The sequence below is a fragment of the Pantherophis guttatus genome, chromosome 1 (genome assembly GCF_059756535.1).
Source record: "Pantherophis guttatus breed Tessera chromosome 1, ASM5975653v1, whole genome shotgun sequence".
Classification (NCBI taxonomy): domain Eukaryota; kingdom Metazoa; phylum Chordata; class Lepidosauria; order Squamata; family Colubridae; genus Pantherophis; species Pantherophis guttatus.
In genome coordinates this window covers 224,763,335-224,790,783 of record NC_142063.1, presented here as the reverse complement: position 1 = coordinate 224,790,783, position 27,449 = coordinate 224,763,335, and the positions used below count along the sequence as shown (strand labels likewise).

The following is a 27,449-nucleotide window of genomic DNA, read 5'->3' as shown; positions in this document are numbered from 1 at the left end:
AAAAAAAATGGAAACCACACAAGTTCATCAAAGTTTTTGACAAAGGCAATCCTTGTCTGATGATCGTTGCAAATAATGTGTCCCAGAAGACAGACAAATGTAACGTATCATTTCAAAGCCTGGCTGCCTTTGCTGACAATAGAGAATCACAAGTTTCATCTTTGAAAGGCTCCATATGGAACTCTAAAGACAGTCCATTTCTGGGGGGGTGCGGGGGGGGGGAAGAAATATTGAACCAGATGGTAGATTAAAGGGCTGATGATTACAAGAAAGAAAAAAAAAGCAAACTTTACTGAGAAAGACAAAAGTACCTAAGATCAAGTGTTTATGTCATTATTTCTACAGATTATGAGGATCTTAGTCCGAATGTTTGCAGTTGTTGTTGTTTGAAAGTAAAGCCTTTAAAATGCCCATATGTGTTTTTTTCCACTATGGAAGATATTTGGAAATGATGAAGCAGGCAACTGAAGAAATAATTGCTTCTAGAGTAGACTCTACCAAAGAGTCTAACTTTACTCTTATAAATCAGAATTTATTTGTCTCACCTTTCAGAAAGGCCCATTAAAATACACGTATTTCACCAAAAGCAATTCTAAGCATATTTTGATATAAGCTTTGGTAAAAGCTTCGTTTAAACTGATGTGAAGATATTTTAGATGAAGTTTTGTTCTGTTCAGTGCAGTGAATCTATATAAAATGCACAAAACAATTTGCTTCCCTTTATTGTTCTAGTACCTATTCACTAGGGAAATCTTTTGTGATATAAAATATGCAGTACCCTCAACACCACCACTCAAAAGGGGACAAATTTTCAGTCAAGGAACCACTTACAATTTTCCACTTGCAATGCAAAAATATAAATAGGGAGAGACATAGGAACACAATTTTGGTCTAGTATGTGTATATGTATGTGTGACTATCCCCACACAGCTAGGTGGTATTACACTTGGCTACTTTGGCAGATCTCAAAAAATCAAATAAGACATAACTAATATTCAAACAGGACAATATTAGCAAATGCCAAAGGTGCAGACCGGACTAGGAAGTCAAAAAACATTGTTTTGGAAGAAGACAATGGTAAACCATTTCTGAATTGCTGCCAAAAAGACACCAGGAATTCATTATACATACGGACACATGGACACACTTATTATATTTAATTTCCATCTTTGATCAAGAAAGCTCAACATGGTACATACTATAATAACCAGGGGTGAGGTTCTGGAGAACCAGTAGTAGAAATTTTGAGTAGTTCAGAGAACCGGTAGCGGAAATGTTGAGTAGTTTGGAGAACCAGCAAATACCACCTCTGGCTGGTCCCAGAGTGGGATGGGAATGGAGATTTCACAATATCCTTCCCTCAGGAGTGGGGAGGGAATGGAGATTTTGCAGTATCCTTCTCTTGCCATGCCCACCAAGCCACACCACGCCCACCAAGCCATGCCACAGAACTGGTAGTAAAAAAAATTGAATTTCACAACTGATAATAACCCTGATAATAACACATCAGAATGGACCTTTTACAACTCTACAGATATAATGATAAGTCATATGCTACGACTTTCATAGAATAATCTAATATATTCAATTAACAACCAACAAACAAGAAGAAATTGCATGAACTAGCTTACCACGATATGTGTTAATGTTGAAGTTGTATTTTGATCCTATCATGGATCATTTCTATGGTGTCATGTTCTCCATTTTTCTTTCTCTTCCAGAGAGACAGAAAAACCTCATCTGGTAAATCATTCTTTTGAACAGCAGGTTTGAATATGTGGATCTAGCATATCAAAAAAATAAAATATTCCAGTGAATTGATAACATTGTGGAGCAAAACTCAACTATCCATACTGAATTTAAAGCTAAACATAATCGGTTAACACAATCTTTATCATTTATTATTACGGTATTAGGGTTGGTCACAGTCAGACAGATGTTTAGACTGGAGTTGGGATTTTTACCCACCTATCAAATCCTTCCCAAGAAGGTGGGATGGGCAGATGTTGGTGTTTGATGGTGAAAGGATGTAAGCTGTAAAGTAAAGCTGCCTTTTGTGATTAATTGATAGTGATTTTGTCAATACCGATGGTGTTCAACTGGTGCTCCAGTTATTTTGGCATTGCATCCAAGATGCCTATCACAATTAGTACTATCTTTGCTTTGTTATTATTATTATATTCCTGTTATTATCCGTATCATTGTATTCTGCAAGATCTACAGTTAAGATCAGGCAATGGCCCTAGAAGAAAGTAATTACTGACCCCTGAATATCAAAGGGGAACATACTTCTTCCAGGAATACTTGATTAATTGAGATAGCTGATGTGTAGTAAGACTGAAAGCCTTCTGAGACGCAAGACTTATTCCCACTTCCAATAATTGTAACGTTGCAAAGAAACACCAGCACTTTCAACTCATTTCCTCACAGTTTTGGGGAAATTGTAAGATTTTAAGCTGTGTCTGTTGAAACAGAGCTGCTTGCAAATTAATATGGCCTCTTTAAAGATATGCTAATGAGCAAGAGCACATCGGTAAAATTAAAATAAGTAGTTTCTTTTGAATATAGATCTGACTTGAATAAGAAAATTAATGTTTGCATTGCGTTATGAACATGCAAATCACTATGTAAGTACTGCCTTAATTATAATTGCTATTAATGATAACAAAATTCCAATGAATTATAGTGCATCCTATAATTAGATTTTGATATACAATTTTTGAAATAATTAAGTTTCTTCCAATTTGAGTGTCATCCAGGTTATATATAATACATAATACAAGCTGATCAGGTAATTAAAAATGTTTCATAAAACCATTGATAGACTTTGCATTATAACAATCTCCACATTGGCTTAAAATTAAATGGTGCTAGTTTCTTTATTTCTTAATTCTACATCACTACAGTGTGATTGATGTCTGCATTATAAAAATCATAAACACCCCACAAATTTTGGTAGAACAATTCTTTTGAAGAAAGCTTTTATGAAAGTCGAATTGACATCGGAGAAAGAGCTCTGAAAGATGCGAACGAACTAAAACTTCTCATGGAACTTTGCTGAATTTTTTTTTTCCAATGACTTTTTAAAAAATTATCTGTACAGCATTGAAAGGAGGATGAACATTTTTTTTTAACTTTTTCCTACAACTGATTCTTTTAGAAGACACCTATTATTTCAAACTATAAGTAGTCCTCGACTTACAACCACAATTGAGCCCTATTGCTAAGCGAGACAGTTGTTAAATGATTTTTGCCCCATATTACAGCCTTTCTTGCCAAACATGTTAAGTGAATCACTGCAGTTGTGAAATTAGTAGCATGGCTGTTAAGTGAATCTGTCTTCCCCATTGACTTTGCTTTTCAGACGGTCGCAAAAGGAATCACATGACGGTGGGACACTGCAACCATTCTAAATACATGGCAGTTGCCAAGCAGTCAAATTTTGATCACATGACCATGGGGATGCTACAATGGTCATAAATATGAAAATAATGGTCATAAGTCACCTTTCTTCAGTGCCATTGTAACTTCAAATGGTCACTAAATGAACTGCTGTAAGTGAAAGACTACCTGTAGTTAATGAGGAAATATTTGAATTTAAGTGACATTCATACCAAAAACAGACAGACTGAAATTCTCAGCTATCTAAGAGAAGACAAGAGGGGGCTATTGATTCCTTCTGTAGCCCGAAGAGCTTGTGAAGAATTTGAATTTCCTCTAGCACACTCCGGGAGTTAGCACTGCAAGTCGAAAGTCAGTCAGTAAAAATTTCCTGCCAGCTTTTGGCAGGTGAGCAGAAGAGAAAGAACCGTTTGTTGTGGAGCAATAATTCATGATCTGTCACATAGATATTTCTGGTTTTATTTACACTAGGAGTGAGGGAATTGATGGCCCTCCTGAAGTTGCTATAAATCACGACGAAAAGAATGGGCTTAAATTAAAGGGAAGTAGGTTTTGGTTGAATATCAAGAAAAACTAACTAATAGTAATAATTGTTCAACTGTGCCACAAATTGTTCAAGAAATGATGGATTTCTGTAGCCTGGAGGCATGGTAGGAGTTTCCTGCAGTAGGCCATAGCAGAGGTGGTATTCAGCAGGTTCTGACCAGTTCTGAAGAACCGGTAGCGGAAATTTTGAGTAGTTCGGAGAACCGGTAAAGATCGGTCAGATCCTTCAGCCATATCTTCCTTTAATGTTATTCCCTGCTCAATTGTTTCCTTCCTCCATCTTTTAATTCAATTTTGTTTGTATGTACCCTCAAGAATGTTTATTCTTGCCACAAAGCTGTCCCTAGATCTGCGTTGGCGGGCTTGGGGTATATGTCCATTCAGAGGATGTTGAGGAACATTCTCTTGCTTAAGTTCTCTTGGCATCTGCTGCTACTTCTCTCCTGACCTTAGAGGGGGCAATGCCAGTGAGAGGATATATTTTCTCAATTGGTGTAGATTTGAGACAATCTGTCACTAAGGATACTGCTTCATTGACGGCAATATCAACTTGTTTCACATGTGCAGATACACCCTACACTGGAGCAGCATACAGGTCGTCCTCGATTTACGACCACAATTGAGCCCCAAATTTCTGTTGTTAAGTGAGACTTTATTTAAATGAATTTCCCCCCATTTTAAGACCTTTCTTGCCTCAGTTGTTAAGTGAATCACTGCTGTTGATAAGTTAATAACCGAGTTGTTAAGTGAATCTGGCTTCCCTATTGATTTTGCTGGTCAAAAGGTCACAAAAGGGGATCACATGACCTTGTGTCACAGCAACAGTCATAAATATGAATCAATTGCCAAGCATCTGAATTTTGATCACATGATCATGGTGACACTGCAAAGATTGTAACTGTGAAAAAGAGTCATAAATCACTTTTTTCAGTGCTGTTAACTTTGATGGTCACTAAATGAACTGTTGTAAGTAGAGGACTACCTGCACTCTGCTGCAGAGACGTTCAAGGCCAAAGCTGATGTGCGCAATGTGGATGGTTGAGCTCCCCTTGTATAGATGAGAGATAGATTGACAAATAGATGACAGACAGACAGACAGACAGATAGATTGACAGATACTGTAGATAGACAGATAGATTGACAGATAGATAAACAGATAGACATGTACTATTGATATCATATTGTTGGATATGATAGATTGACAGATAGATAAATAGATGACAGATAATAGACTGACAGATAGACAGACAGACATGTGCTATTGATATATTGTTGGATATGTTTCATTATGTCATGTTTCATTAACTAACTGTAAATATGTTGGGGGTAACAAACATTTATAAGAGAAAGGTGTTTTTATACAGTATATTAAGCAATTTGTACATATCTCTATTAGTTGGTAATATAAAGATAAGTGGTATGCTTATGATGATATGCTTTTAGTTTACTTGTGAGTGCCTTTGAAAATAATTTGCAAAGTGATAGACATGTCCAGATATTATTAAGGAAAGATTAAGCTCCTCCTTGCCATTTTGCATATCTATAGAATCGTCCAACTAGATTAGGATTGTCAAATTCACGGCGTCACAGTGGCATCACGTGAAGTATTGGGAGTTTTTTCCCCTTCACTAAGGTGGCCAGTGCGTGACGCATCTGGCCCATGGGCCCAGATTTTGACAGCCCTGAACTAGATGTTCTAGAGAGAAACTCCTTGGATTACCCATTGTTTTGAGAAATGAGGAGGCATCAGCCTCCAAGCAGAGATCAGATTAGTCCCCTCTCTAACATTATTCAGGAGGATGTTCAAAAATGAGCTATTTTAGAGAGCATTCTATTGAGATGATGGATTGTGCCATCTTTCGTTTATATTTTTCTCTTATTTTGTTTTATTGTATCATTATATTGTGCACAGGTTTTGCAATTTATAGTGAATGCTTTAATTATTTTTTTATATTGTGTAGACCAGTGACAGCGAACCTATGGCACACGTGTCAGAGGTGGCATGCAGTGCCCTCTCTGTGGGCACGCGAGCCGTTGCCCCAGCTCAGCTCTGCCGCGCATGCATGCGCGCCTTCCACCAGCCAGCTGGTCTTCTGGTCTCTGTCAGGGGATGGAGCACATGTGGGGGGGGTTAACGCATGCAGGGGTGGGATGCATGTGGGGGGTGTGCTCGCATTTGTGGGGGGCGTAGTGCATGCGGGGACATGTGCGCATGCACAGGGGGCATAGCACATGTGTGTGGCCCATGTGCATGCACGGGGCAGGGCATATGCACGGGGACACATGTGCTTTGCATTTTTGGGGTTTGCATATGCACATGCTTTGGGCACTCGGTCTGGAAAAGGTTAGCCATCACTGGTGTAGACAGTTGAGTCATTACAATGAGGTAGGATAGCTATGAGATGAATAAGAAAAATACAGTTGATTTGGGATTGCAGAGAAATGATACTTCTGGATCTTCTCTTCTTGGTCAGGATTTCTCTGTTACTGCACTTCAAAAAGGAAATATTTTCTAATATTTATCCCTTCTTTTCTCTTTATTTTCTAGTTTAATTTTGTGGGGAAACTCCTTGGTCCAAGAGGAAATTCCTTAAAAAGATTACAAGAGGAAACAGGTGCAAAAATGTCTATCCTTGGTAAAGGTTCGATGAGAGACAAAGCCAAGGTATTGTAACCAAGTCTTAATTTCCAATCTTACCAAACGAAGATGAAAACAGTTCAAAATATTATTCTTGGAAGATTATATCTTTTAAAATGAAATCGCTTTAGAAATTATGACCACCACTATTGTGGTTAGTGGGCTACACAGAGACCAGGGAAATGAAGGGTTGTATGCTCATCTGCCCTTGACACTCATTAGATGCCATGGTGCCTTCATTATGAGTCACTGTTCTAACCCAGCTCTCCAAACACGACAAACCCTCAGTAATTAATCAACAATTCCTTTATTGGGAGTGCCCTGGTAAAAAGTCTCTCTCACACAGCAGGCTAACAAGTCTGTCTGGCAGAGAGATGAATAGTTGTCTGCCACATCTATTTATCTTTGCCCCCTGCCTTTTATCACCAGAGCTAGGGTGGGGCTTCACTAGCAGTAGTGGCTCTTCCTTCCCAAGGATTGGCCCACAGATTTCCACTGCTCTCCTCTCCTCTGCCTTCAGGCACTGGACCCAACTGTTCCTCCTTTTCCTCACCAGCCATCTCCAGACCTGAGGGTTGTTGACTGTCCATCTGAGGGCTGAAGGCCGGCCTAGGCTCCCCCCCCCCTTTCTCTCTCTCTCTCTCTCTCTCTCTCTCTCTCTCTCTCTCTCTCTCTCTCTCTGTGTGTGTGTGTGTGTGTGTGTGTGTGTGTGTGTGAGACAACTCCATTCCCTCTTCCCCCTTGGAGCTCTCAGGTTGCCTTGATGCTGATCCTGACTCCCATGCCTCCTCCTCATCTGATTTGGCTGTTGGAGGGGCCGGCGGCCGACAGGCCACATCACTCACTTTAACCCAATTTACAGGATAGATTGCTGTGAAGATAAAATGGAAGAGACCCCAAAATATGCACAGTTTCCAATAAATGATGTTTTTGTGCTGCGTACCTGTACTATTATTATTAGTGCACAACACAAGCTGTATAAGATCTTACTGGTCTTGCAGGTGTGCTTTTAGAATTCCTATTAGATGAAATAAATTATAGGCAAAAGGTAAAGCTTTCCACTGTCCGACTCTAAGAGGTAGTACCTATCTCCATTTCCTACCTGAGGGAGCCAGCATTGTCTGAAGACACTTCCAAGGTCATGTGCCCAGAATGACTATACACCAAGGTATCTTCCCACTGAAGTGGTACTATTCATCTGCTTGCATTTGTATACTTTCATACTGGAACTGTATTAAAATTTCTTGAAATTTATAGTAGATAGTATCAGCCTGAAAATTTTCTTCAGGTTCAGTTGCATCAAGGTACTTCAGAATAGTCAGAAGCCTGAATTACAGGTTACCCTTGACTTATTGCCATTTATTTAACAATGGTGTTCCCATAATCACTTGATCAAAAAGCTTGGCAACTGGAATGTATGTATAACAATTGCAGTATCTCAGGGTTTTGGAAGTGCCACTTGCAACATTCTCAGGGGGAGGGTTTCTGACACACAAAGTCAATGGGGAAAGCTGGATTTGCTTAACAACCACATGATTTCCTTAACAATACAGCAAAAAAGATCGTAAAATTGGGCACAATTCACTTAGCAACCATGTTGCTTAATGACAGGTGCTCTGGTCCCAATTGTGGTTTTCGGTTGAGGACTATCTGTACAGCATCTCTTCTCAATCAAATTTAAAGCAACACAATATCTATCTATCTATCTATCTATCTATCTATCTATCTATCTATCTATCTATCTATCTATCTATCTATTATCTATCTACCTACCTATTTATCATCTATCTATCTATCTATCTATCTATCTATCTATCTATCTATCTATCTATCTATCTATCTACCTACCTACCTACCTATCATCTATCTATCTATCTATCTATCTATCTATCTATCTATCTATCTATCTATCTATCTATCCTGCACTAAATTACTCAATGTAGTTTTCAGAGCAATACATTAGTTCCTTAGTTCTGCCATGACAATGACACAAAAGAGAAAATGATGATGTGGAAGAAAGAAAAGTAAGTACATTCATTATAGAGATCTTAGTTCATATAAATAGCTTAATTTCCCCCTTTTATGGAAGGAGAAAAGCTGAACAGAAGTAGCTTCTCAAGAAGAATAATGTTGCCCTTTGTTTACTCCTGTCTTTCTGCCTCAGCCCAGTTACTTACCCCCCTGGGCTTTCCCACCTATTCCTTCCATTATATCGCTACTCAATTGTGGCTTTTGTACAAGGTGATGGCAACGTATCTTAATGCAGAACCAGGACTCATATTTGTTTATTAATTCTACTCAGTCATTTGGATTGTTACATATCAGGCCTGGCATGTTTATCTCTTCCACTCAGTTATTACTGACATTGTAGTGGTTCCTTTCTATCTTTCTGTCAACCTTGTCATTTATCTCAGCAGTTAAAACATCATAATAGGAGATATAACAATTGCCTTAAGAGACAGGGAGAGAAGTGAATCATTAACGTCTACTTCCTGCTACAGCATGATCCAGAATTGCCATTTTTTTTCTAAAACAGAGACCTCTGTGTGTCTGAGCTTATGTGGATATATAGTGTATCTGTATGTGTTTATGTGTGTGTTTGTACACACTGAGACATGTATTAACATAATGAGACATGCTGTGTAGTATTGTTACTGTAAATGGATAGGTCAGAGGTCAGCAACCTGCAGCTCTGGAGCCGCATGTGGCTCTTTCACCCCTCTGCTGCAGCTCCCTGTCACTCAAAATATGCGCTACAACCGCCAATGTGCGACACCCACCAGCACGTGATTTATTGAGCTTTTCAACCCCCGGTAGGCCAACCATGGATAAATCCAAGAAAAGAAAACTTTCAGAAGAAAACAGAATGTTTAATTCAACTACATATGCTAGTTTTGTGGCCACTCAAGAAATATTCCGGCACGGGAAGGGTTTTGTGGTTCCCAGTGTTTTCTTTTCAGTGGGAAACGGGTCCAAATGGTTCTTTGAGTGTTTAAGCTTACAGACCCCTGGGATAGGTGTTTGCAAATTCACCCAGTCAACATTTACAAAGTGAGGACTGCATTATAAAAAGGCAAATAAAGTAGACTGGTCATCTCCAGCTCCAGCTGCTATGGAAAGGCTAGCAATTTGGTGGTGTAGTGAGTAAATACTGACCAATTATATGAGAAATGAATTTGTGTCATTTGCTTCCCTGTTCTTTGACTGAAATGTTGCTATTTAGTGTAGCAAAAAATACTGTCCTATTGTCTGCACAGGCAAGAAAACATCTTGGGCCAATCCCCAAAATGTGAAGTAAATATTGGTCCTGGCATAGATCCAAAGCTAAATGATGACTTTTTGAACTATTGTTGTTGAATAATTCATAGTGAGTAGTAGATATATACATAGCATTTAGCCATGATGATTGGTTCACATATCACGTTAAGCCATAATGGGATGTGTATGGTTTTTGGTTTAGTGTGGTATTTGCATGGAAGCAGTGAATAAAATGGTTTATCTTTAGTAAATGCTGGTTTACTAAATCCAACTGTGGTTTACTGTAATTTGCTACAATACTCTGGTTTCTCTTCAAGTCAAATACATCTTTTTCCTGTAATGTGCTATAGAAATGTATGATTTGTTGGTAATTTCTTTCCTTATTTTGGCTTGATTTTGTGCCCTCAAATTCCTGAACGATATACAAGGAAAAAAAGGAAGGGAAAAAATCATCCAGGAAAGTAATGATTTTGTTAATCATCTGGTGGACTGATGATGATTGTTTAACAATTCATAGGAAAAACAACCAACTTCAAATAAGATAAAAATGGGGACTGTGGTGTAGAAGTTAGAGCATGGAATTAGAACTTGGGACATCTAAATTCAACCCTCATTCAACATCTGATAGTAAATTTAGCCCAATTGTTGCTCTCCAAATTACTAGGGATATAATTGGAAGAGGGAAGAGACATAAACACTTCCCTGAATTTCTGATAAAATAGGAAACAAATGTAAAGAATAATGGATAGATGAAGTACAGGTAATTCTCAGTTTCTGACCACAATTGAGCCCAAAATTTCCATTTCCAGTGAATTTTGCTTCATTTGATCAGCTTGCTTGCCACAGTTGTTAAGTGAATCACAGCAATTGTTAAATTACTAAATGGTGGTTAAGTGAATCTGGCTTCCCTGTTGACTTTGCTTGTTGGAAACCTTGGAAGTTTGCAAAAAAGTGATCACAAGACCCCAGGAAACTATCATAAAAATGAACCAGTTGCCAAACATCCAAATTTTGATAATGTGACCATGGGGATGCTGCAACGGTCATGTGTAAAAAATGGTCATAAGTCACTTTTTTCAGTGCCATTGTAGCTTCAAATGGTCACTAAACAAATGGTTGTAAGTCAAGGAGTATCTCTAGCTGGGTTGATGATGTTTGAGTACAATCCATTGGAAAATTCTTGGACTTTTAAAGCTAAAATTACGTTATAAGCATGGATATGCCCTTCTCTCTTGCTAATAGGTTATGAGTAAAACCTGGGCTATAGTGTTGTACAAAGGTCAGAATCAATCTCCACCTGACTTGTGCAAGTCACACATTGGTTCTTTACAAGAAAACAAAAAGGCCGTTCCAAACTTAGAATGTTCACAGATCGCCAAATTTGACTCTAGAGACTTTTGAAATGAATGAAGTTGGAGAGAAGCCTTATCAAAAAGAACAGATCCATCCACCTGTGTTCACCAACTGATTTATTCATGAGAAACATGTCATATAATGTCAACTGAAGATTCATCTTAAGAGCCAGCCTTCCCATTCGGTAAAGAGAAGTCAGCGTATTTTCTGTCCCACATTGGAGCATCATATTATTTTTTATGTCGTTCTTATAGTTTTACTAAAACAATGAATAAAGATGATGATATTTGTGGGATTTTTCTCTCCATGCAGCACAGTAACATGAGTGACCTTGGATGCTAAGCTGCTTGACTTGAATGATAAGAGTGTCCTGTTTGCTATTCTGTCACAAGCAACAGAAGGCCTTGAACTGACCCTGTTGTCTGCTACCACAAAGGTTATCCAGACAGTTCAGCGTGGAACAGAAAGGGATTGTCTTTAGAAAAAATACACAAAAAGGATGGACATTTGAAGGGAAATGCAAAATGTCTCTTTCCCTTAGTCTAAATGAGCAACATGGGAATCGATGTATAAATGTTGATGCCTTTCTAAATAATGTAATTCAAACATTTTAGGGACTAAATTGCAGAGTTTGCTCATGAACTCACGGCAGTTTGTTTAACATGATGGAACCATGCCTGGTGGAACAGAAGAGAATTGTACCCTTTGTAAAAGTAAGGGGAGAAAAAAAAAGCAGCCAGTATCAACACTAGTCCTTGGACAGACTGAAATAATAGCAAAGCATCAAAGCAGTGAAGGCAGAACAAGAAGCAGTGGATGGAAACTAGTCAAGGAGAGAACCAACCTATAACTAAGGAGAAATTTCCTAAGAGTGAGAACAATCAGTTAGTGGAATGACTTGCCTTCAGAAGTTGTGGGTGCTCCAACACGGGAGGTTTTTAAGAAGTGAATAGACAATCATTTGTCTTAAATGATATAGGGTTGCCTGCTTGATCAGAGGGGTTGAACTAGAAAACCTTCAAGGTTCCTTCCAACTCTGTTATTCTGTTATATTTTGTTAGTAGGCACTTCCATCCCATCTCCTGCGCTGCATGACGCTTGTCATTTTCAGACCAGAATGGCCCTGCAAAACTGTTACAAGCGTCTAAGTGTCCTGTGACTAAATAGCTCTTCTTCCTCTTCTTCTTTCTTCTCTACCTGCACCTTATCTCTTCACAAAAGGATTCCAAGTAGTCTGGGAGAATGTGATGAAAGGAAGCAATTAAAACCATAAACACAAGTGAAATTTGATTACAATTGGAATTATATATAGCCATCGTTGCTTAGGAAACACTTGTGTCATGAATAGTGTTTTCCAAGGGTTGCTATCATTCGCAATAATATTTGCAACTGTGTTTTGCAAGGTAACACCTTAGGTTAGTAATTATGTGGCATTTAATACATACATGTACTGATATATGCAAATAAATAATTGTTTTAATCTACTCAAGTGAGCAATATTATCCTTGCTATCAAATACTAGCTGTGACTGACAGTTATGCTCCTCTATATTTTGTTACATATTTGAGGTTGAACAGGAAGCATTTTGATAGGTAACTGATCTGGAAATTGAAAAAAGATTTATCTATTAAGTGATAAGTGAATCAGTGGGTATGAAGAAGATGAAAGAGTATAGAAAAAGTGATTTGAATATTTTGGACCCAAAATAGAATAAGTCTTAAATTAAGTGAGAATGTTAAATAGTGGTAAGGCTGTAGAATTTGATAATTTTGAGAATCAGGTTGGTCTATTGGTTAAATCACTGGGCTAGAAAGTGGGAGATGGTGAGTTCAAGTCCCACTTTAGCCATGAAAGATGGCTGGGTTACTTCTAGGCCAGTGGCTCTCTCATAGCCCAACTCATCTACAGGGCCGTTGATTTGAGAAAAATAGGAGGGAATAAGATATGTTGGATATGCTCTCCACCTCAAGTTAATTGTAAAAAATAATGCAGGCGGGATACAAATAAATAAATAATGTCAGCTGCTCATGAGGATTCAAATCAAACTTGAGTTTTCTTCTGAATATGTTCCAAATGAATCTTCCAGCTTTAATGTGGGGAAGAAACCTGACAAGTAAAACAGGAGGTAGGTCCCTCTGAAGATATTAAGGGAACAAGATCTTTTGAATTCCAGTTCAAAAGGTAAAGCAAATAATATAGGTTAAAACCCTAAGATTCATATTAACATCATAATTTTGATAATGGAAATCTAGCAGTTTGACTGTCACATAAAAGACACACATTTCTTAATGTGTTATCAACCTGTACAAAATATTTTCCTATTAATAATAGGAGCATTTCTACAAATACATATCAGTCTTGGAGTAACATTCATTCTGATGATAAAGCACCTACCTGAGAACCATCTAATTAGTGCCACATGGTGATCCCAACTATTAAAAATTAAGCATATTCATAAACCAATATTTCTAGGGGAGCAGTCTTAAACTGTATAAGTGTATAAATCTCATGGTCACATAAAATAAAACAATGTTTTTGAATAGTAGCCAGATTTCATATGAATTGATCACAAAGGTTGCTAATTAGTGTACAGTGACATCTTGGCAAGTCAACTAACTTCCATGACACTAAAATCCAGTATTTGAAGTCAAATTTGAGCCTGTCCATGATCACTTTCAACATTAGTCATAAAATATTGGCGTTTACGTATGAGTTAGTTTGCTTTGCAGTCTAACCCGTCTCCTTCTTAACAAATGTAAATTGTTGCACCCAAAGCACATCTTCAGTGAAGACAATATTATAGAAAGGCAATATGAAAAAAAAATGTTCCCAGTTACATTGTGGGCACAGTTTTCATTGCAGTTAATTGAATTAAAGATATAAAGTAAGTCAAACCTCAAAGAAACTTGTCAATAACAGAGATTCTTTCATTTTCACTTGAAGTTGGAAGACTCTTGTTTCTTTAATAAAACAATAAAACCATTCTACACAGGAAAACAGAATTTGTGTCTTCTCTTATATTTGCCCTCTAGACTCGCCAGATTCTGTATGTGTCTGAAGAATGGCTTAATTAAAGCTACACCAGAAATTTAAATAAAGTAAAGTAATGGAAGTGGAGGGAGTCTGAAATAATAGAAAGAAAAATATGAATAAACAGTTGACATTTTATGGTGCTGGTTGGCTAGGGAGCTGAGAAACATCTTTCTTCCCTTGATTGCTATCCCCTTCTACACTTCTGCAGAATTATAATTTATAGTCCAGAATATCTCATTTATCTGCCCTGAACTCCACAAACATTTATTTCTGATATTGCTGTGTTTTGTCTTATTACTGTTGTTTTCCAACTTTTTCATATGGATGAATGGAGAAAAGGCCATTTCGAATTATTTGGAGCAATTATGTTAACGCTTCCGCTGTGCTGTGTTTATCTGTACTCCTGAGAAGCATGATAAATACTTTTAATATGCCTTAATAGGTTAGTGTTACAAGAAATTTTTGCACTTGCCACTACAGAGACTGCCTTACATTAAATTACAGTGCAGACAATTAAATAGAATAGTAATATAAAAAAAAACCCCTTCAAACTCCAACTAACAGCAGTTTCAAGTCCTCTGCAATTCAGATTCTTGATCAGCATAATAGGGAAGCTGTGAGTGAAATTTAGATATGTAACCCAGATATGTGTTGGTAATATCTCCATGAGGGATTAATGTTCTCTTGCCTTATTCACAGTCATTGATTAGCCTCTAAATTATTTTTCTTATTGATTGCCATTGTACAGTAACATCCCTTCTTCATATATCTAACCAGGATCAATAAATCTTTATAGTTAGAACTTCATCTTGGCACAGTTGTGGTACAATCAGCAGTAATTTTTCATTCCTCAGTAACAGTTTTAAAGAAAGTGGGTTATTTCAGCTTGTAGTCATTTATAAATAAGGAGAAAAAATTAACTTCCTTGCAGTTAATTGGGTATATTCTCATATAACACTGTATTTCTCAGGAAAACTTTGTGTGACTTATCATTTCATTTCTGAAGACACAGGGAGAATTGAGGTGTGCCACATTAATGCAATCTTTAAAATCTATTAACATAATTTAATGTACTATTTATAGTTAATTTCTCATCCACAATACAATGAACACTAAATGGGAAATATTGCTAATTCCCTTGTCCATGTTTTGAATAATTGATTATGTGCCTTCAAGTCATGTCAACCACTACAGGTAGTCCTCGACTTATGACCACAATAAGTCCAAATTTTACATTGCTAAGCAGGACAGTTGTTAAGTGAGTTGCACCCCATTTTATCTTTTTTGCCATAATTGTTAAACGAATCACTGCAGCTGTTAAGTGAATCATTCAGTCATTAAGCAAATATGGCTTCCCCCGTTGACTTTGCTTTTCGGAAGCCAGCTGGGAGGGTGACAAATAGTAATCACATGACATGACCCTGGAACAGTTCAACTGTCATAAATACATGTCAGTTGCCAAACACCCACATTTTGATCAAATGACCATGAGAATACTGCAGAATACTGCAGTCATAAGTCACTTTTTCAATGCCTTTGTAACTTCAGACAGTCACTAAATGAATGGTTGTAATTCAAGACCTACCTGTAGTTAGATTTAATTCAAGGCCTACCTGTAGTTAGATTTCTTTCACAAAACTCTAACCTAATCCTTCATGTCTTCCAACAACATACCCATTGTCTATTTTCAAATTCAGTCATTGCATTCCAGAAGATCCTGTTCATATTTCCTGATTTTGAACCCTTTTATCAATAATCAAATTTACTTTACTCAACAGAACTAACCCATAAGCTGAGAGCACCTTGATTCAAATCTTCTACCCTCTTCTCCTCTCTCTTAGTCACATCCAATAGTTGTTTAACATGCTGTCCCCTACTCCAAGAGGCATTATAAAATATAGTATAGGTAGTCCTCAACTTACAATCATTCATTTAGTGACCATTCTAAGTTCATAGCATCACTGAAAAAAAGTGATTTATGGTCATTTTTTCACACGCATGAACCATTGCAGCATCCCTGTGGTCACATGATCAGAATTTGGATGCTTGGCAACTGGCATGTATTTATAATGGTTGCAGTGCCTTGGGATCACCTTTTGTGACCTTCCAACAAGCAAAGTCAAAGGGGAAGCCAGATTCACTTAAGAACTGCAATGAGTCGCTTAACAACTATGGCAACAAAGGTCGTAAAATAGAGCCAAACTCATTTAACAACTGTCTTACTTAGAAATGGGAATTTTGGGCTCAATTGTGATTATAAGTTGAAGACTACCCATAGAATAGTTTTTTTTCTGTTATATAGCTAATCTCAATTCTACCTTATTAATGAGCCAACTGAATAGTGTTCTCCTAATAGCTTATTGCCAGGCACTTTAAGGTTTAGCAATTAGTGAATTTCCTCAGTAGTGATTAAAAATCCACCAGTTTCTCTCCCTTATATGGGATCTGTCTGGAGTCCTAGGAAGAAGTACTTTCTGATGTATAATTAGAGCAGTGGAACTAACCATCTAACAGACATGATGATGGAGTGAGGGGAAGGCGGATCCCAGTAAAGCACGGCAGAGTCTCCCATCTGCCTTGATTTGGAAACTCTTAGTCATGAGTTGGTCACCGGAACTGGCTGATCCATGGGGTGGTGGGAGGAGACAGGTTGCAGCCTCCATCTCTCCCCCTTGGATTGGGCCTGGGAAGATCCCAGTAAAGCAAGATAACATCTCTTGGTGCAACCAGCCAGTGTGCTGCATTCTCACAGAATCAGTGGTGAAATCTAAATTTTTTTACTATCGGTTCTGTGGGCGTGGCTTGGAGGGTGGGATGTGACTTGGTGGGCGTGGCTTGGTGGGCATGGCAGGGAAAGGATACTGCAAAATCTCCATTCCCACTCCACTCCAGGGGAAAGATATTGCAAAATCCCCATTCCCTTCCCACTCCTGGGGGAAGGATATTGCAAAATCTCCATTCCCACCCCACTCTGGGGCCAGCCAAAGGTGGTATTTGCCTGTTCTCTTAACTATTCAAAATTTCTGCTACCGGTTCTCCGAACTGCTCAAAATTTCCGCTACTGGTTCTCCAGAACCTGTCAGAACCTGCTGGATTTCACCCCTGCACAGAATGCTAAAACCTCTGCTTGGGTTGAGTTCGGCCACAATGCAAGAAAATAGGGTTCTACACATATATGTATAGCCCCACATTTAATTTCTGAGCCTCTTTCTGTTTTGTAACAATTTTACATCTCATTTCTCATGCTGACTTGGTCAGTATTTATATATCTGTCAAGTCACAGTCTCTTCTTGTAGCAATAGCAATAGCACTTAGACTTATATACCACTTCACCATGCTTTACAGCCCTCTCTAAGTGCTTTACAGAGTCAGCATATTGCCCCCAACAATCTGGATGTTCATTTTTACCGACCTCAGAAGGATGGAAGCCTGAGTCAACCTTGAGCCTGGTGAGATTTGAACTGCAAAATTGCAGGCAACCAGCTGTCAGCAGAAGTAGCCTGCATTCTAACCACTGCGCCACCGTGGCTTGTAAGCTTAAGTCTTACATAAAATACCACATTCCTCACAAGGAACATAGATATTTACTTCCATTGTTCAAGTCAATTGAGGTATTTACAGAATACTGAGGAGAACAAGTCTGGAAGAATCATAGAATTCTTTGCAGGGCTTTTAATGATTATTATTGTTTTCAATGTTTCTTTAATGGGTTTGTTGCTATGTTTTTTGTTGTTTTGTTGGGTTTTTTTTTGTCATTTTAAACTTTGTATGTCACTCAGAGTCATGGCCATGGAGTGGGCAGCTGTGTATATAAATTTACCAAATAAATAACTAAATAGAAAGATAGTTAAATACCTGTATAAAAAACTGTCTTGATTATCGACAGTGGAGAATTGTACATCATACCCCTAACTCCATGTCCATGATAGTATAAGAATGCTGGCTGGGGAATTCTGGGAGTTGAAATCCACAAGTCTTAAAGTTGCCATGTTTGGGGAGCCCTGATATAAAGACTATTACCTTGGGTAGGGGGTTGGACTAGAAGACCTCCAAGGACCCTTCTGGCCTTGTACTTTTATGATTTGTATAATGTAAAACCTTCCAAGCAGTGTCTTATAAGAGAAAGGGCCAACAATAGAACAGTAATATTCCATGTCCTTACATATTCAGAGTAGCATTATTATTTATAGTATAATTTTTATTCACAAACATCATTATAGAGTAGAACATTCTCTGAATTTAAACAATGGTGCTTTTCAACATTGTGAAACTTACTCTCTGTCACATTGCAGAATACCCAAGATAGAGAGCTGACTTTGGCAGATGAGTAGAAAATTGCATGTTTCTGCAATTTTGATTGCTGATCCTACCATGGCTTCTCAAAGAAAATGAAAGAAAATGTATTTAGTGTATGGAAATGAAAGAAAAATAGCACTAGCTATTGGGGCTATTGGGACTGAACAGGAAGCTTTGTATTGTGTTTTCACTGAGCCTACGTATTAAAGACCTTTGGTTTTTGAATAATAGTTGTATTAAACACAACTAGAATATCTGACATCTGATATTCAAAGAAAGGTGATTCTGAATTTATACAAATGCCACCCAAATAGAATGATTCGACAGAAAGTTGTAAACCTGAACAAAAATCTTATGTGGAATTTTCCACAGTTTTCTACAGTTTCCTTTCCTTGTCAGCAAAAATTGATCTCTCACACTGAAACCAACCCTGGCAATTTTCCCCCACAAAGATTATTATGGATGTATTATGGATATTATATTATGGATATTATTATGGATAGATATTAGGGAAAAATTAAATGAGTGATTTTAATTGAATTGATGAATACTGATTAAAATTAATTTTATAGATATACATGCAACATGTGCATAAACAACCCTCTTGCATACATATGTGCACACAAAAATATATTGCAAGAGAGAAAGATTATAGAAACGTGTAAGCATAATAAGCATAAACCTCTGTGTTCTTACTCTAGCTTAATTTCTTTTGAGTTCAGTGGCTCTTCCTCTCAGCTGAATATATAAGCTGCTACTATGGTGAAAATGGATTTACTTAACACAGTCTATTTTAGGGAAAAGATCTTTTTGCGACTGAGCTATTTTTCTCTTTCTATTTGCAAAAACTAAATGGATTAGTAGAGGTTTTCTGATGAACAGCAAATATTAGCAACCCTACGCATGATTTGTGGTAAATCCTATTGAGCGCTATAGACTTTAACCATGGGATTTTTAGTCCTATTCAGTCTCATCCTCCTGGCATTCTCCATGTTTGAGGATGAACATTTATAACATCTGTATCTGTAGACATGATTTACCAACCAATTTTCCTTCATGTGAAATCTTTCCTGAGGTGGGAGTAGATATTTAATCCAGTTTTGCTCACCATGATATGAAAAAGATGTTGGGGCTCTAGAAAGAGTACAGAGAAAAGCAACAAAATTGATTAGGGGACTGGAGGATAAAACATATGAAGAACAGTTGCAGGAATTGTCTAGTTTAATGAAAAGAAGGTGACATGATAGCAGATAGATATAGTGACATAATAGCAATCTTCCAATATCTAAGGGGCTACCACAAAAAAGAGAGTGTCAACCTATTTTCTAAAGCACCTAAAGGCAGGACAAGAAGCAATGGATGGAAACTAACCAAGGAGAGAATCAATTTAGAGCTAAGGAAAAAAATTCCTGACAGTTAGAACAATTAATCAGTGGAAGAACTTGCCTCCAGACGTTGGGGGTTGCCATCACTGGAAGCTTCTTTTAAAAAAAGACTTTAGGATGAACTCCTGTTTCCTCCATTCAGTTACTTAGCTAAGGAAAAAAGCTTATCTTCTTTTCAGGAATCTGAAAATCATTGGATCTAAGCTTTCAAGGATAATGCAGTGTAACTAAAATAGAATCCATCTGTCCTCTGAGGCCTTCTAATTATCACATGGAATCCATTCCACCTTCAGAAATGCATCTCAGGTCAAGCAAAACTGTTCCTAAATCTACAACAATTTGCAGCATTATCAATACTTACTTCAGTACATCTTTGGTCAAAACACTTAAGGTTGGACTTTTGCTTGATATTTTTAAATGCTCTTAGTGAAAGATTTAAAAAGAAATCCTAAGATTTTTCCATTCATAATTCCATTCATAATGTTAATGTGATATGCATTATTATATTGGGAGCATATGGAGCTTATCAAGCAGAATTGCATGGTTATCAAAGATGGGTGTGTGTGTGTGTGTAATAATGATAAATGAAATTATGAAATAATAAATGAAATTATGAAATTATATTACAGATTATATCTATATTATATCCACCTACTGACCGACCGATCGATCGATTGATCTATAATTCTACATGGCTTCATACTTTCATGCATAATGAAAGGCTTATCAAAAACAATAGCCCAGTCATGGGACTCCTCACATGAGGTCTTAATATAGTAACCATATTTTCTTTTGAATACTAAAATTTCAGACTCACATGAATTATTTTTTATACTTTGAGACAGTGCATTCCGTAGGTATAATGCATCAATATTCATTTCTGATTTATTTATTTTTTTACTAAGTCCAATTAGGGCACCACTCCCATTTCCTTTTACAGTGCCCAAGCCTTTAAAGTCAAAGTTCTTACATTAGAGCTTTTGTCAACATACATTTTTACCAGTTTTTCTGAGTTGCAACCCATTTCATGATACCCCTCCATTATCTAAATAACCCAGATCACGGTCTCAGAAATCCTATTTGCATTGCCATTTATTCATTTACAGTATCTTTCTCTTCCTGGCTTTCTGTGCAATGGAAAAAAAGAAAGGGCTAATTGTGAGTGGATTATTTGACTGTGAATTTAGTCAGCTGCTCCTTGACATCCTGGTTCCTGTTCCTTGCAGATAACAGGTTTCAGGAAGCTGAGAGATATGATCAACACTTGTTTCAATTCCACACAGTAGTGAATCATTTACTTCTGTGATGTTTTTCTTTGTCTTCTTATAGCTTTCCACTGAATTTCCTTTGCTTTTCAGTTTTGAATTATAAATGGGAAAAAATCCAGACATTGACCAAGATGACTATGTATCTAAGGTTCATTGCCTATGCAAATTTAGGATTTTGAAAACTTCAAACAGAGCAGTATCAAAAATTCTAGTAAAATTACATCTTAATTTCATACGAAATGAACCAAATTGCTACCAAGGTGTTTCTTTAGGGTTGAATTTTGATAAATTATGTCGGTGTAACTAACAGTACAAGAATACATTTCTCTTACAAAGGAGACATTAATGTGAGACATAACATTAATTTTCACTTAATAAGAGCTGAATATAACTAAATTATTTATAACAAGCTGGTGAGACAGTCGTATTTCAAGCTTCAGCTTTTTAAAACATATATCTCAAAACATGAAATAGATTACTTACAAATGAAAGCAAATATACATGTCCGAGGATAATGTTACAGGATCCGATGTGGGTTGTCACCAAGACCAGAGATTTAGTCTTCTGAGCTTTCAGACTAGTGCTGGAGCCCTTCCACCCTGAGGAGGGGCTCCAGCACTAGTCCGAAAGCTCAGAAGACTAAACCTCTGGTCTTGATGATGACACATAATGGATCCTACAGTAGATTACTTACAAAATGCAATGCAATATTTAATAACTTTCTTACATTTCTCTCATAAATTAATTGATTGGTCATCTATCTTCTTATCTCTTTACATCAAGGTATAGCATCTGAAAAGATTGTATCATCAGAATATATAAATTATTTTGCTTCACTGAAGAGTCAGCCAGAGGTTTAGGCTGAATTTGACATTTTTATCTACCTATTATTATAAATACGGTCATCCACATTATAAATATCATAGTCATCCAGTTGTTTAGACTGGATTTATCATTTTTATCCACTTATTTTCCCAAGGACTTGGGATAGGGAATGCTATTATTTGATAATGTTAAAAATATGGTCACAGGATATAAGATGTTCCAAGTAAAACTATTATTACTACTATTATTATTAGAAGTTGTACATACATTGCAACTAACATCCAATATCTGAAGAGAAATATATTTGAGACCATTTAAAACATCAGCTGATTCAATTATCTTGAAAAGTGATCATGCACAATTCATTTATTGTGTTATGTTATAATATTTCTGAAATATCTGAGCATCTTATAGTATTAATACAATTAGATTGAAAACAAAATTTAGTTAATGTAGTTATAAACAGCCAATCCAGTGCCCCACCATTCAGACATAGCAGAGTCATATGTAAGTAAAGTGCTAATCTCCATAACAACTGTGTTTGAGTATGTAATTGAAACCTAAAGCCAATCCATTTAGAGCGCCTTACAGTAATCCAGCTGTGAGTTGAGAAGGACATGAGTGACTGTGAGTAAAGCCTCCTGATTCAGGGAAGGCCACAAATGGTACCCAAAAAATTATTGTGTAAAGATTATCTTAGCCATAACCCACACTTATGGGCCAACTCCATCTTTGAGAGTGTTATTTGCTTCAAAGTTAGATGAGTAGGGTATTTTTTTAAGCAAATGGATGAAAATGGCATGAACGCAGCTAAACACTAAAATTGTGTTTAAACAGTCAAACAGCTTCAGTTACAGGTAAAGCCGGCTTCACCTTACTGTAGTCAGTACTATTGTTCCACTGGTAACATAGTCACAGCCATCTTGCTGAACTGAAATTGTAAAAGCAGGTTAACATTAATGCTGTCACTGAAAAGCTTACCTCTTGTTCATTTATGAGGTAATTTTTTTTTTACCTCATTCCCAGGAAAGAATCCATGGCCAATGGCCCATTCATAGCAATTTATTTCATCGCTTTATTTTCCCCATCTTAATTATTTGACTATAATACATTAATGAGGTCTGAGCTAATGGTGACTAATCAGGAAGCAGACCTGGGATTTGTGATGGATAATGGCAGCAGGCAGCAGGTGGCAGAAAGATGAAGTCCATGTTGGGATTATTATTATTGAGTATTAATTCCCTTCCACAAATCTCTTTTGCACCACATTTGGAATATGGTGAGAAAATATGCTCTCAAAAAGATTCTTGGATAAAGAAAAGAGCTTGCAAAATTATATTAGTGATCAAAGCATCTTCCTTGTGAGGAAAAGATATTTCTGTCTGGAAAAAGAAACAATGAAAGGCAGTCTGATAAGAAATGTATATACAATTAAGAAATATGTGCAGAAAATTACTACCCTATTTTCTTTCCCCCTCATTTTAAGAAAATCTCATCATTTCACAAATTAGTTGCTATTAGGGTTGTGCACCCAAAAGAATCTTTCAAAAAAAAAAAACTAATTTCAAGGCAATTTCTTAAAAAATCTAAAAGTAGGAGCTCTCCAAAGTAAATTGGAAAGTTTAACTGAAATTAAATCAAATGCCTTCAAATCCGTTGAGAAAATTTAGACACTTCTGCAATGAGCAGACATAGCTTTTTTTTCCTGAATTATTTCAGAAATGTATAAAATTAACCCAGTTCAGCAAAGTCATCTTGATTTTCCAAATTAGTTTGAAGTTTTGAATCAATTGATTGAAGCAAACCTAATTGCTACAAGACAATAGCTAACTTCTTAGGGGTCTATCAAACAAATTCAAAAATGATAGGTCTGCCAATGGCAATTACAATTACACTATGCTGCAATTGTTTTTAATTATTTTGTGATTGTTTGCAGCCTGAGTCACTTATTTGAGATGGGCAGCTATAGAAATCAAATAAAGGAATAAATAAATTACTGGTGCAAATATTATTATTATTATTATTATTTATTGAATTTATATACCGCCCTTCTCCCCGAAGGGACTCAGGGTGGTGAACAGCCAAAAATTAAAATAACATACAATATAAAAGTTAAGATAACTAAAAATAAATTAAATTAATCGGCCTCCCAATTTAAAACCCCATTAAATACTATCACCTAAAGGACCTTGACTAGTCTCAAAAAGCTCAGCATGATCACATCTGATTAGTATGAAACTGAGAGGTCACCAAAAAAACCCAAGAGGTGGTTTTTTCCCCCCATCTGAATATGGTGGGCTAGTTATACTGAATCATCAGTCCTTATGTTTAGGGAAACTTCAATCCAGATGCAAAATACCATAGAACACTAATTATTGGTGAACAACAAAGAAATAATCAATTGCCTTCTTATCAGGCTCTTTGGCTGAAAGGTATCAGCCTGGCACTAGCACTGATGATATTATCTAGTTTGGGTAATGAAACATCTGCAAAAAAACAACCAAGCTCTGACAGCATCAAGGACCCCTCAGATATCAGCCTGACTGGTTTCCTGGTTCAGAATGATATTGTGCTCTTTGATAAGGCTATCATATAGCTTTCCAGGAATTTTAGGGCAAGGATGACAGCCGGAGGACGAGAGAGCCAAAGGAAAAATATCTGAATTGAACAAAATGAAGGGGTGGTGGTTTTTTGGACAAAATGGCCTTTCTCTGGCTAAAGAATTGTGGTGGCACAGTGGTTAGAATGAAGGCTGCCTGCAGTTCAGCATTCAATTTTCATCTGGTCAAGGTTGACTCAGTCTTCCATCATTCTGAGGTGGGTAAAATGAGGATCCAGATTGTTGGGGGCAATAGGCTGACTCTGTAAACTCCTTAGAGAGGGCTGTAAAGCACTTTGAATATAAGTCTAAATGCTATTGCTAAAGTTAGCTATATCAGCCCAACATTATGATGGAAATAATTTCATTCAATCAAACAAACAGTAAAGCTATGCTGAAGAGTAAAGGAGTTCTTCGTTATCTAATATCAACCATCTATTTTTGGCATCATTAAATCCCAAACTAATCTAAAAATAAGCTGTGTGTTTTCTGACTCTATTTTTTCCCCCCTGGTTTTACAGCAAGGCTTATTGCTTAGTCTCCCAGACATTTTCTCTCATCCAATGATTACCAGGCAATGTGGTTTGTTTAAAGTTCTTTCCTTCTTTTCTTTTCCCTTTTTTCCACCTCTCTTTCCCCCCCCCCTTTTTTTTTCTTTTTACCTTTTACTGTATAAATGAGAGTGACCTTATGAACCATAGATAGACTGGACATTCATGAATGTTTGAGAAGTGCTTCTTTTTAAAAAAAAAAAAAAAATTACATTATTTCCAAAAGGCTACCACTCAAATATTGCTAGATTCACCTTTAGGAAAGAAAAAATAATATATTAGCCGTGACACTTTCAGCCTTTAAACACAAAAAAATAACTTCAGCATGTCGGTGATATTTTACTTCCCCAAGCAATGATGATTCTAGGCTACGGGATATAAAAGGCAAAGGTTAAGCCTTTGCTTGCTTTTTGTGGCGGGGGGGGGGCTCAAAACATGCTTCCCTTCTCATGAGGACTTTGCAGCAGCTCTCTCTTTAAAATTATGTCCTAAGAGCACATCATGCTGTTTCTCTGTCTAGACCTGCATTGTCTATGTCCTGGTTTAAGAAAGAGAGCTTACTCATCACTAGATGTTGATCCTTTTAATTTGAGACTCCAAGGACTGATGACTGAGATTTCTTCATGTACAGCACATGCATTGATCCTGAAGGATTGCACATCAAGGAAACCCATATTGACTTGGTTGGAGCTACCAGAGGGGGAACGAGCATACAAAATAAGAACATGAAGCAACATGTACCACTATAAAGAGTGTGACAAAAGGCCTTGGAAAGAGCAATTATGGAGGGATGGTTCCGTACAATTGAGATGATCTTGAAGGTGTAACCAGTGGCCTTGGAAAGAACATCTAGGGAGGAGTTCCAATGAGAAGCGGGGCAGTTTGCCTGTAATGGAAGGATAGAAGATTTCATGGAAAGTGTTGGTTGGTTTAGTTTGGGCTAAAAGGATGTGTGAACCTAACAATCATGATTCAAAAACCACAGCCTATGGTTTTGACCTATTAGGACATGACGCAAAATGTGAACTGAGTTGTTGTGGTCCACCAACTGCCTGCGGAGCTGGCAGTGGAGTTGGACAGTGAGGAGGCTGGGGAGGAACATGGGCCAGTCCTGGAATCTGGGGAAGGCCCGGACGAGGGTTCTGCATCGGAGGTAGAGATGGGGCCAGGGCCATCTGGGAGTGATGCATGAACGCTGGAGCCCCCAGAGTCGGACAGCAGAGAGGCAGAGGAACAGGAGGAGCCTGTTCCTAGTGCACGCATGCGCAGAGCTGCCAGAAGACAAGAGTAGCTAAAGCAAAAGGGATGACTCGGGAGTAAGGCCAGGAGATGATTGGTCCCTCCCATAAGGCTTAAAAGAGAAACAAAGGGACTTTGATCTTTTTGCAGGAAAGCAACATTGCTAACTCAGTTTCCAGTCGGTATCTCTTTTTGCCATTCGGTCACTAAATGAATGTTGTAAATCAAAAATTTCCTGTACTCCTAAATTGGCTGGTGGAATATTAAGGTTTTTCTCCCATCCTCTCAGTTCTGAGTCACAACTGCAAACAGCAACTTTTGGGTAGTTAATTGATATCATAGCTTTTAAGAACTGAGCATTTCCCCCTTTTCAGAATGGCCATAGCATAGGGCAGGAGCCTCTAAACTTGGCAACTTTAACATTTGTGAACTTCAATTCCCAGAATTCCCTGGCCAGCACTGAGTTGAAGTCTACGAGTCTTAAAGTTGCCAAGTTTGCAGACTCCCTGATTTAGGGCATACAAGCCATATGAGGGCTATTCCATTTTTGCTCTCTAGTAAGCTTAAAATCTCATGTCCAAAATGTTTTTGCCTGCCAAGGATTTGGGCCATGCAATATCTTTGGTTGTGTATATTCTTGCATGGGTACATCAATGCAATCAACCAATGATCGATAACCCTAACCCTAACCCTAATCCATTGGAAGTATAAAAAAACACGAGACAGCTAGCATACCAGTTGGTATGTGAGACTCACTGGTGAGCAAAAATGTTGTTAGCAGACAAAAAAAAAAAAAAAGCAACAAAAGACCATCTGTGCCCTTCCCTGCCTCAGCTATCTTGTCTCTTACCATGAAGTGCCATGGCATATCCTTTTGTGACACGTATGACAACAATGAGGAGACTCCACTAGAACCATATAGAGGAGATGTCACATGTTCTGTAATGAGTAGAAAAAAAGAGTATTATTATATTCACTGTTTTGAAAGATCTAAGAAGGAATTACAATGTATTACATTGTTTAATTCTCTCCTGGAAGCAGAGGAGAGAAAACAGT

At 37.4% G+C, this 27,449-nt stretch overlaps 1 protein-coding gene across 2 annotated transcripts in view; it reads left to right on the top strand.

Moving 5' to 3' along the window:
• KHDRBS2 (KH RNA binding domain containing, signal transduction associated 2) overlaps positions 1–27,449 on the top strand; it is a 413,845-nt gene that overhangs the window by 138,973 nt on the left and 247,423 nt on the right. For both annotated transcript variants that reach the window (XR_009621906.2, XM_060689217.2), the window contains exon 3: positions 6,497–6,613. Coding sequence is in view for 1 of the 2 variants with exons in the window: in XM_060689217.2 (XP_060545200.1) it covers positions 6,497–6,613 (117 nt within the window). In the remaining variant the exon portion in view is untranslated. The remainder of the gene's footprint in view (positions 1–6,496; positions 6,614–27,449) is intronic.